Source organism: Vulpes vulpes, chromosome 8, assembly GCF_048418805.1.
Source record: "Vulpes vulpes isolate BD-2025 chromosome 8, VulVul3, whole genome shotgun sequence".
Lineage (NCBI taxonomy): Eukaryota > Metazoa > Chordata > Mammalia > Carnivora > Canidae > Vulpes > Vulpes vulpes.
In genome coordinates, this window is record NC_132787.1 from 81493 (window position 1) to 92783 (window position 11291).

At 35.4% G+C, this 11291-nt stretch overlaps 2 protein-coding genes across 2 annotated transcripts; one reads left to right on the plus strand and one right to left on the minus strand.

The window, feature by feature from the left end:
- Window positions 1-1470: 1470 nt before the first annotated feature.
- Window positions 1471-2415, plus strand: LOC112911295 (olfactory receptor 6C6). Its single transcript, XM_025987768.2, has one exon. The coding sequence runs from the start codon at window positions 1471-1473 to the stop codon at window positions 2413-2415; it is 945 nt and encodes a 314-aa protein (XP_025843553.2).
- Window positions 2416-10352: 7937 nt separating this feature from the next.
- On the minus strand, window positions 10353-11291 carry LOC112911297 (olfactory receptor 6C74-like). The gene has a single exon (XM_025987771.2). The coding sequence runs from the start codon at window positions 11289-11291 to the stop codon at window positions 10353-10355; it is 939 nt and encodes a 312-aa protein (XP_025843556.2).

Below are 11291 nucleotides of genomic sequence, written 5' to 3' on the forward strand. Positions count from 1 at the left end.
CACTTTATCTAATTAATGGAAGTCAATCCTGCTTAGTCATTGACTATCATAGGAATTATCATATATAACTCTAAATCCTGGTTTTGAAAATCACTCAGATACAATTTCTAAAACAAAGAACAACTTAGTCTCTTTTGCTCAGATGAAATAAAATTAAGAAACAGATAGCAATATTAATTTTTTCTTCTTTCTGAAGAAAGAATTCATCTTCTTTTATTTAAATTATGCATGTAGAGTTGAGTTGACTCAGGAAGAATGGGTAAAAATGCATATTAGCCAAAGAAAATATTCAAGTTCCAGAGAAAAAATTGTGAGAAGTATTACTATAAAGAGAAAAAATGGATAGGAAAGAATTTAGAGTTATCTTTAGCATGTAATTATGTATCATTGTAAATTTCAGATGAAAAATAATTTACAAATAGATAAATTAGAGAATATATGTCGGGACACCTGCACCCCGATGTTTCTATCAGCAATGGCCACAATAGCCAAACTGTGGAAGGAGCCTCGGTGTCCATCGAAAGATGAATGGATAAAGAAGATGTGGTTTATGTATACAATGGAATATTACTCAGCGATTAGAAACGACAAATACCCACCATTTGCTTCAACGTGGATGGAACTGGAGGGTATTATGCTGAGTGAAATAAGTCAATCGGAGAAGGACAAGCAGTGTATGTTCTCATTCATTTGGGGAATATAAATAATAGTGAAAGGGAATATAAAGGAAGGGAGAAGAAATGTTGGGAAATATCAGGAAGGGAGACAGAACATAAAGACTCCTAACTCGGGGAAACGAACTAGGGGTGGTAGAAGGGGGGAGGAGGGCGGGTGTTGGAGGGGAATGGGTGACGGGCACTGAGGTGGACACTTGACGGGATGAGCACTGGGTGTTTTTCTGTATGTTGGTAAATTGAACACCAATAAAAATTAATTAAAAAAAAAAAAGAAAAAAAAAGAAAAAAAAAAAGAATATATGTCCTTTTCCACTTTAGGTAAATATATAAATATTTAGGTTAATATATATATATTTAGTTAAAATATGTAATTAGTATATATATTCATTTAGATTTTTTAAAAAGATTTTATTCATTCATGAGAGACAGAGAGAGAGGCAGAGACACAGGCAGAGGGAGAAGCAGGCTCCCTGCAGGGAGCCCGATGTGGGACTCGATCCTGGGACCCCAGGATCACACCCTGGGCGGAAGGTGGCGCTAAACCTCTGAGGCACTCAGGCTGCACCTATTCATTTAGTTTATATGTATTTAGGTTAATTTCTATATATTCAATTTATATACATTTAGGCTTATTTTATATATTTAGGTTTTATATAGTTATATATATATATATATAGGTTAATGTGTGTATATATAGGTTAATTCACATTACACTACAGTATATTATATTCATGTATATGTTTGACTTTGTCCTCTTTTCTTATGTATATTTGATAAGGCTTATAAAAGAGAGATGAAAAACCATTCAACGGAAATAGAGTTTATTCTCCTAGGACTGACAGATGACCCACAATTGCAAGTTGTGATTTTTGTGTTTTTATTTCTTAATTACACCTTGAGCCTGATGGGGAACTTAACCATTATCCTCCTCACCCTGCTGGATCCTCGCCTCAAGATGCCAATGTATTTCTTTCTCCGTAATTTCTCATTTCTAGAAATCATATTCACAACAGTATGTATTCCCAGATACTTGAAAACCATAGTGACTAAAGAAAAAACCATCTCGTATAATAATTGTGTGGCTCAATTATTTTTTATTCTTTTACTGGGAGTTACAGAGTTTTACCTTCTGGCTGCTATGTCCTATGACCGCTATGTTGCCATCTGCAAACCCTTGCATTACCCAATCATTATGAACAGCCGAGTGTGCTATCAGCTTGTACTTGCTTCTTGGCTGACTGGATTCCTAATCATCTTTCCCCCATTGCTCATGGGACTCAAGCTGGATTTCTGTGCTTCCAAAACGATTGATCACTTTATGTGCGAAACTTCCCCCATCCTGCAGATATCCTGCACAGACACACATGTCCTAGAATTGATGTCTTTCATCTTCGCCGTGGTGACACTTGTGGTCACATTGGTGTTAGTGATTCTCTCCTACACTTGCATCATGAAGACCATTATGAAATTCCCTTCTGCACAGCAAAGGACCAAAGCTTTTTCCACCTGTACTTCCCATATGATTGTTGTCTCCATGACATATGGGAGCTGCATCTTTATGTATATTAAGCCATCTGCCAAAGAAAGGGTGACTGTATCCAAAGGTGTAGCTTTGCTGTATACCTCAATCGCCCCTTTACTAAATCCCTTCATTTATACCCTAAGGAACCAGCAGGTGAAAGAAGTCTTCTGGGATATGTTACAAAAAAGGTTGTATTTTTCAAAAAAAAAATTGTGATAATTGCTACAAATCACAACGTTGTCATAAAAACAAAAAATCTTTCATTCATTTCTTTTTTAAAGATTTTATTTATTTGAGATAGAGAGTGGGAGCAGAGTGGGGGTCAGAGGGAGAGGGAGAAGCAGGCTCCCTGCTGAGCAAGGAGTCCCATGCTGGGCTTGATTCCCGGACCCTGGGATCATGACCTGAGCCAAAGGCAGACACTCAACCAACTGAGCCACCAGGCGCCCCCATTCATTTCTTCTGATCATGTTTTTCTATTTCATTACTTATCCCATATAGGACATTCTCTTGAAGAATCCTGCAGCTCAGTCTCACCCTCACATTTTATTCTCCCTAATGAAAACACCCTGCTGCAATAACTTACTCTCTCAAGTCGGTAACGCAAGCTTTAAATAGGATTTTTTATTGTATGTTAGCTACTAGAAACCATGACTTTAAATAAAATATGCCTTTTATAAGTATAATTTGCTATACATAATTTGTTAATTGATTAAACATATCTTGTGTATCTCTCATTTCAGATGTTGCAAGGCTCTCAATCCTTATGTTTGAGAAACTTGTCCTTAAATAAGGAGACAAACACCTAACTCTAATATTAATATATAGTGTATAATTAGTGTTGTCACAAAGGGATATTAAAATATGATGGGGCATACCATATAGCTTCTAAGTAATTTTGGAGTTCTGGGAGGACTTTTAGGAGAAAGTAATAATTATATTGAGAATAAAAATATACAAAAGGAAAGAAGACTGAGTTATAAATGTATGCAAATAGCACAGAGGTGTTAGATAATGACATACATTTGGAGAATTCATATATCTGATGCTTTAAAAAGGGTTTTTGAGATATTCAGCCTGAATCCATAAGGGTTTTCTTACAAATACAAAATGGAATATTGCACAGAATATATAACATTTTTGTGCCTCAGATTTTCCATATATAAAGTAGGAGAAAAAATTTTAAAGTTTTTATTTTATTTATTTTAGAGACAGTGTGTGGAAGGGGGGTAGGGATGAGCAGGGGGAAAGGGGAGTGGACTCCTCACTGAGCCTGGAGCCAATGAGGGGCTTGATCTCAGGACACTGAGATCATGAACTGAGCCAAAACCAAGAGTTGGATGCTTAACAGTTGAGCATCCGGGGACCCCTAAAGTAGGAGAAATTTAATCCACATCTCATAGTTCATTAAATATATGCTATTAAAACTGTTTAGCACTCAGTAAAAGAATCACCTTTTTTTGAACATTCAAAAATGTGGTTCAATTAGTACTTCAGATGCTGTTATACAGATAGAGAAAACAAACCTAGAGAAATTGAAGGGATCTGTATACCACAACTGTATTTTGGACTTAAACTTAGTATTTTAGTAATGTTGAAAAGTTTTGCGTAAGACTCACCTTGGTAGTCTTACAAATGTAGATTATATTATTCCTACTTCTTTCATTCTTCTGTCTGGAATATAACCAATATACTCTATGTTACTGATCTGTTTTCTAAAATTGTTGTAAAATAAATGCAATGTTTTCCATAGCAGCATAGTGTCAATTAAATCATTACCTGATATTAGGTTTATTTGCCAAAATCTTTCTGTCAATTCCAGTTTGTTTTCTACCTAGCAAAATTATGTTAAGTAATTCTGACCTGAAGAAAAAATGCACAGATTCTTTTCCTTTGGCAACAATAGTGTAAGCCTCCATTTTAAAAAATTCAGCCAACTTCCAGCCAGGAAAGATTTACTTCCTTTGTGTAGATATTCCACCCTTAATTTTGGTTTAGGGAAGTGATAGAACCATATCTTTCATCTACCTCACTCCTTTTCGTTCATGGTAATTAGATTAATATGTCCATCTGTTTAGAAACCCTATATAAATGCATCTGACCTCAATTGCTTGCCATTGTTTTTAGAATTTGCTAAACAAAATAACTGACTTTGGTATTTTTATAGAAATTTTAGTCAAAAGGGAATTCTCATTTGACTTACAAATTTGCAAGCAATTTTTAAAAATTCATTACTGAAAATATGATTACTATTACTTTCATTAAATGATTCTGAGGATTTCCTAAAACTATTAAAAACATTTTTTCAATGCTCTAATCTCATAATTCTAATTTCCATTTCTTTTGAAAGCTTCATAATTAGGAATTTCAAGTCCTTGGAAAACAAGATTATTGTTTAGATTAAAAGAGTTAACTTATTTGAACCCCTTTATTCACTAATAAGGGTTGCATTATTCAAATAGTTAATGTATAACTACAGCAATCCTTAAAGACATCTGCCCAGAGTCTGTGAAGTACTTGTCCAAAGATAAACATCGGCTTGGGGAACCACAAGAAAAAATTCAATTGCGCTCAAGCCAGTATAAAATAGCTGTGCTCACAACTGCTGTAAAAAATGGTCTTATTGATGCAGACTGGGTCCTAGGACCCAGTGGAGGGTCCCACGGGATCAGCCGAGAGGGTCCCTGACTTCACACAGAATAGAAATCAAATGTGAGCCAGATAATGTAGAAACAGAGTTTATTGAATAGTTTAAGCGGCAGACAGAGAGGAGCAGATGGAGTGTCTAGGAGACTTGGAAAGGAAAGGAGAACAAGTCTCTGTTGTTTTGGGGGGCTAAGTAAGGTTTGTATCAGAAAAGGGTCTAGTGTAGGTGTTTCTCTGGGAATCCAGAGAAAAGCAAGTTTCAGGTGAACAATAGGTATTATTCTATAAATTACCAAAGGTAGGGGTTTTGATGCCTGCGTCAGCTGGTTTGTTTGAAGGTAATGTCCAGGAACACGTCTGGAATCTGGCTCTTCTTGGGTGTTATCAGGTGTTTGGGGCCTAGAACAAAACTCAGCAAATGACAAACTTTCTTGCATCTCCCTTGAAGTGGGAACATAACTTTTTTTTGCTTCTTCAGATGCAAAATATGGAACATGAGTAAATGGGGTCTAGAAAAAAACAGCAGAGATGGAGCCTTCCTAAAATGGATACCTTCATCTTTCCTACTTTTTTTATCATCTGTTGCCATACTGATGAGGAATTTGGGACACAGTTGTAAATGGGATTTCTAAAAATGAGAAATTTTGGAGGAAGAAATACATGGGTTCTTTGGTTGAGAGTCCAGTAGGGTGAGAGTGATTGTCATTGGATTCCCAGTGACACTCAACATGTAGGTAAAGTCAAAAAAAGAAAGAGAAAGAAAGAGAGAGGAAAAATAACCACCTGCAATTCTGGGTCACCACCCAGTCCAAGAAGAATAAAGGCTTTCACTGTTGGGTGGTTTCTCATAACTGACTTCTAGGAAGAAGGAAAAAGGAGAAGAGAAAAAAATGAGAAGGAGGAAAGGCTTTAAAGATACTTACTCTCTTAGTATTCTCATAAACAAAATGCTACCGACACCCAACCTCCCTCAATATTCTGTTAGCCAGCAATGACATCCTCTCAAAATTCTCTCATATCATTTTTACTCAGAACTTCACTAACTCTATGAAACTCTCTGAATTTGTTTTCTTTTAATGTAAGCTTTCAAGAAGGATAACATATTGCATTAATAGTCATATACAAGTGAAAACAAAGAAAGAAACCAAGAAAGCCCATATTTCTCTGTTTATTGCTCTTTGTGATAGACCTCGATGTTTTGTCATTTTTAGTGGACTCTCTTTTAACATAACACAAACGATGTACACACCTCGAGCCTATACACAGCGCCAAACTGTTTTCCGTAGTGACTGTAATTTTAATTCCCACTAACAATAGAAAAGGGTTTCCATTACTCCATACCTGCATTTTAAAAATTAGAGCCATCCTAATGAATTTGCAGTGGTACCTCATAGTATTGATGTGCATTTCCGTAACGACAAATGATATAGAGCACCATTGCATGTGCTTGTTCTTCATTCCAAGAAATTTGTATTCAAATCCTTGCACATTTTCTAAAGATTTATTTATTTGAGAGACAGCGAGTGTGCACTTGCACATACAAATGTGCCAGTGGGGGAGGGAATCTTCAAGCAGACTCCCTGCTGAGTGTTGGGTCTGCCAGAGGGTTGATTTCAAGACCTATGAGATCATGACCTGAAGGGAAACCAAGAGTCAGGCGTTTAAACTACTGAGCCACCCAGGCACCCCCAAATCCTTGCACACTTTTAATTGGATTATTTCTTTATGTTGTTGTTGCTGATTTGTAATAGTTTTTGTGTATTCTGGATACTAGAGCCTTGTAAGATATACAATTTTTTTTTTTTACAATTTGAAAATATTTTCTCCCTTTCTGTAGATTTTATTTTCACTTCTTGATCATGTCTTCAGAACAACAAAAGTATTTAATTTTGATGAAGCCCAATTTAATCCTTTTATTGCTCAGACCATATCTAAAGATCCATAGCCAAATCCAAACCCAAGGTCATGAAGATATATCCACCCTTATAAAGTGAGTTGGATAGTTTTGCTTTTATATCTAGGTCATAGCTATACTGTGAGCTGATTTTTGTACAGTGTAGGGTAGGAGTGTAATTTTGCTCTTTTACATGTGATTATCTAGTTTTGCCAGCACTATTTGTTGAAAAGGCTGTTCTTTCTCCATTCAATGTTTTGATATTCTAGTAAAAAAAATTAGTGATAGGTGTATAGACTTATTTCTGGACTTTTCATTTTATTCCACGTTTCTATATATCTGTCCTCATGCCAATTTCACACCTTTTTTATTACTATTGCTTCATAATATGATTTTGGGAAGTGTCAGTCTTCTCACCTTTGTCTTCTTTTTCAGGATGGTTTTGGATATTAGGATTTCTTTACTATTCCATTTGAATCTGAGAATGAAATTTTCCCATTTTTTAAAAGTTTTCCATTAAAAAGATAATGTTATTGGAATTTGACAGAGATTAAACTAAATCTGTAAATTATTTTGGGTGGTATCTTAATAGAATTCTGTCTAACAAAATATGAACATAGAATGCCTGACACTGTTTTATTTTATTTTATTTTTTTTTTCTGACACTGTTTTAGAAGGTAATAACTATTCAGCGAATTTTTAATAGATATGTTTTTTCAGATTATTTTTGTGTTTTTGCAAACTCTTTCTTTCAAAGAATGGACATTTTCACTTAGGTTATCAAATTTGTGTTAATAGAATTGTTCATAGTGTTTCCTTATGACCCTTTTAATGTCCATATCCTACAGTGGAAACTTAGATAACTGATTATAGATTTTTCTTCTTCTCTAATAGAAACATTTAAGGCTATAAATTTCTCTCTGAGCACTTCTACTGCGTTCCACAAACTTTAATAAGGTGTTGTTTCATTTTCATTTAGTTAAAAAAATTGAATTTCTCTTGAGATTTCTTCTATGATCCATGTATTAGTTAAGATTTCTCAGTTATCATTTTTATTGATTTCTAGTGTAATACCATTTTGGTTTTTTTTTTTTTTAGATTTTATTTATTTGTTCATGAGAGACACACAGAGAGAGAAGCAGAGACACAAGCAGACTCCATGCAGAGAGCCTGACATGGGACTCAATCCCAGGTCTTCAGGATCAGGCCCTGGGCCGCTGGCGGCGCTAAACCGCTGAGCCACCTGGGCTGCCCCCATTTTGGTTTGAGAGCCAATATTGTATCAATTCTATTCTCCAAAATTTTTAAAGTGTGTTTTATGGTCCAGAATATGATCTGTCTTTGTGAGCTTGAGAAGAAAAGATATTTAGCTACTGTTGATTAAAATAGTCTATAGATGTCTATTATATACAGCTAATTGATGGTGTTGTTGAGTTTAACTATGTCCTTACCAATTTTATGCTTGCTAGATCTGCCCATTTTGGATACAGTTATTGAAGTTTCTAACTATGATAGTGGATTCATCTATTCTCTTTTCAATTCTACTATTTTTCCCCACACTTTTTGATGTTTTCTTGTTAGTTGTATGCATGCTAAGAATTATATTAATATGTTAAATGGACAATGCATTTAAAAAATAAAACTGGGCAACCCAGGTGGCTCAGCGGTTTAGCACCGCTTTCAGCCCAGGGCCTGATCCTGGAGACCCAGGATCGAGTCTCGCGTCAGGCTCCCTGCATGGAGCCTGCTTCTCCCTCTGCCTGTGTCTCTGCCTCTCTCTCTGTCTCTGTCTCTCTCTCTTTCTCTGTGTCTCTCATGAATAAATAAATAAAAAAAATCTTAAAAAAATAAAGCCCACTTAGTACTGGTATACTATCATTTTTATATGTTAATGGATCACATTTTCACATATTATTTTAGATTTTCTATATCTGTACTCATAAGTAATATTTTCTGAATTTACTTTTTCTTTTAATGCCTTGTCTGTGTTTTTGTATCACAATAATGATGGCTTGCTAATGAATCAAGTATTCCCTCCTTTTCAGTTTTTTGGAGAATGTTTAGAAATTTTTGGTATACCTCATAAGTGAAGCCATCTAAACCTCAATTTGTGTGTGTGTGTGTGTGTGTGTGTGTGTGTGTCTGTGTGTGTGAAACATTTCTAAATACAAATAGCTTACTGTAGCAGTTATAGAGTACTCCATTTATAAATTTCTTCTGAGTGCTTTGGAAGTTTATATTTTACAAGGATTTTAACCATTTCATATAAGTTATTTTTCCTATAAAGGGGTTCATAATATCTCATTATTCTTTCAATATCCATAGGATCTGTAGTGAAGTCATTTTATCAATGCTAACATCGGTAATTTGTGCCTTCTATTTTTTCCTGACGAATCTATGTGTGTGATTTATAATTTCTTTAACATATTTATACTCATAAATTCATCTGAAGTTGCTATGCATATCTGGATTATTTCAAAACCAGGCTTAGGTATTTGTTGAAATTATTATGCTGCTCCACTCTTCATGAGGCAGCTATGTTCAATCGTTCTTTTTTTTTTTTTTTAAATATTTTTATTTATTTATGATAGTCACACAGAGAGAGAGAGAGGCAGAGACATAGGCAGAGGGAGAAGCAGGCCCCATGCACCGGGAGCCCGACGTGGGATTCGATCCAGGGTCTCCAGGATCGCGCCCTGGGCCAAAGGCAGGCGCTAAACCGCTGCGCCACCCAGGGTTCCCTGTTCAATCGTTCTTATGATTGTTAGTATGTTATTTGTCATATTTAATTCTAATATTTGTAAATGCTCACAGTTCTCTAACAGAATTGTTCTCTAAACAACCAATTTAAATGGAATATAATGTACAATATTTTTAATTGTTTTAAGATTCATTTATTTTAAAGAAAGAGAGAGAAAGAGAGAGAGAGAGGGAGGGAGAGAGAGAGACAGAGAAGTAGGAGGGGCAGAGGAAGAGAATTTTGAAGCAGATTCCCTGCTAAGCATGGAACATGACATAGGATCACAACTTGAGCCAAAATCAAGAGTAAACCTTTAACTGACTGAGCCACCCAGGCACCCCCACAGTCTTTTTTTAAGTAAACTAATATATTCTAATTTGATCATTAACACTAGTGGTTATTCTCTGCCACAATTGCCTTTTCATTTTATTAAATAGTGTAGCAATAATTTGGTAGTATTATAAAAAATATAAATGAATATTAGTTTTAAATAGGTTGTAACTAAGTACAAATAAAGAATAATAATGTTTACATTGAATGCTACGTGAAATATAAAATAAATGAAATATTTTATATTCTTGAATAGAATTCAAAGATAAACAGAGACAGAAAAGGTTATCTCCACTTCTTTCAGATATTCACAGGTAAAGGAAGCAAAATGAGAAAAAAAATGTCTTGAAGGATATAAAGAAAATTGACTTCTTTGGAACAAAGATTTTCTTCAAAGGAAGCTTGAAAAGATAAATATGAATTTCAAACATGAAAGAAAAAAAAACAACCAAACTATACTATGTATTAGAAACTACTACTGATACACTGATATTAGCAGGGATTCCTTTGTTCATTTCCTTTATATAAAATGCTACAGGACATTCATTTGCTTGAGAAAGAAACAACCCTTTGTACCATGTTCATGAAGGCTGTTTTTACTTGCTGGTTCCTCAGAGTATAGATGAAAGGATTCAAAAGTGGAGCCACGGAGGTGTTGAGCACTGCAATTCCCTTGGAGAAAGATATTCTTTGTTTGACTGATGGCTTAACATACATGGAGATGCAGCTGCCGTAAGAAAGGGATATCACAATCATGTGAGAAGAACATGTTGAAAAAGCCTTTTTCTTCTGTTTAGCTGAAGGTATTTTTAGGATTGTTAATGCAATAAAGGTATACGATATTATCACCATGATTAATGTGACCACAAGTGTCATTGATGCTGAAATAAATCCCATTGTCTCTAAGAGCTGTGTGTCTGAGCAGGAGATCTGCAGCAGGGGGGTTGTGTCACAGTAGAAATGATCAACAATGAGGGAAGCACAGAAGTCAAGGTTTAGACCCCATAGGAGGGGTACAAAGATGGTAAAGAATCCTGCAAGCCAACAACAGAAGACAAGTTGCATGCAGATCTTACTGCTCATGATGGTTGTGTAATGCAGGGGCTTACAGATGGCAACATAGCGGTCATAGGACATAGCTGCCAGCAAGTAAAATTCAGATGCACCAAGAAGGAAGGCAAAAAACAATTGAGTAATGCAATTGTTATAGGAAATGGTTTTGTCTCCAGTTGCCATAGTAACCAACAATTTAGGGATGCATGTAGTAGTATAGGAAATTTCTAAGAAGGAAAAATTCCGAAGGAAAAAATACATGGGGGTCTTGAGATGAGTATCCACCAGGGTGAGTGTGATGATGGTTAAGTTGCCAGAGATGCTCAGCAAGTAGGTGAGAAGCAGGAAGACAAATAACATAACTTTCAGTTGTGGATCATCAGTCAGACCTGCCAGGATAAACACTATCCCTTGTGTGTGGTTTCCCAT

Bases quoted from the DNA above. Each gene is read 5' to 3' on its own strand.
- LOC112911295 (XM_025987768.2), top strand. From the start codon at position 1,471: ATGAAAAACCATTCAACGGAAATAGAGTTTATTCTCCTAGGACTGACA.
- LOC112911297 (XM_025987771.2), bottom strand. From the start codon at position 11,291: ATGGGAAACCACACACAAGGGATAGTGTTTATCCTGGCAGGTCTGACT.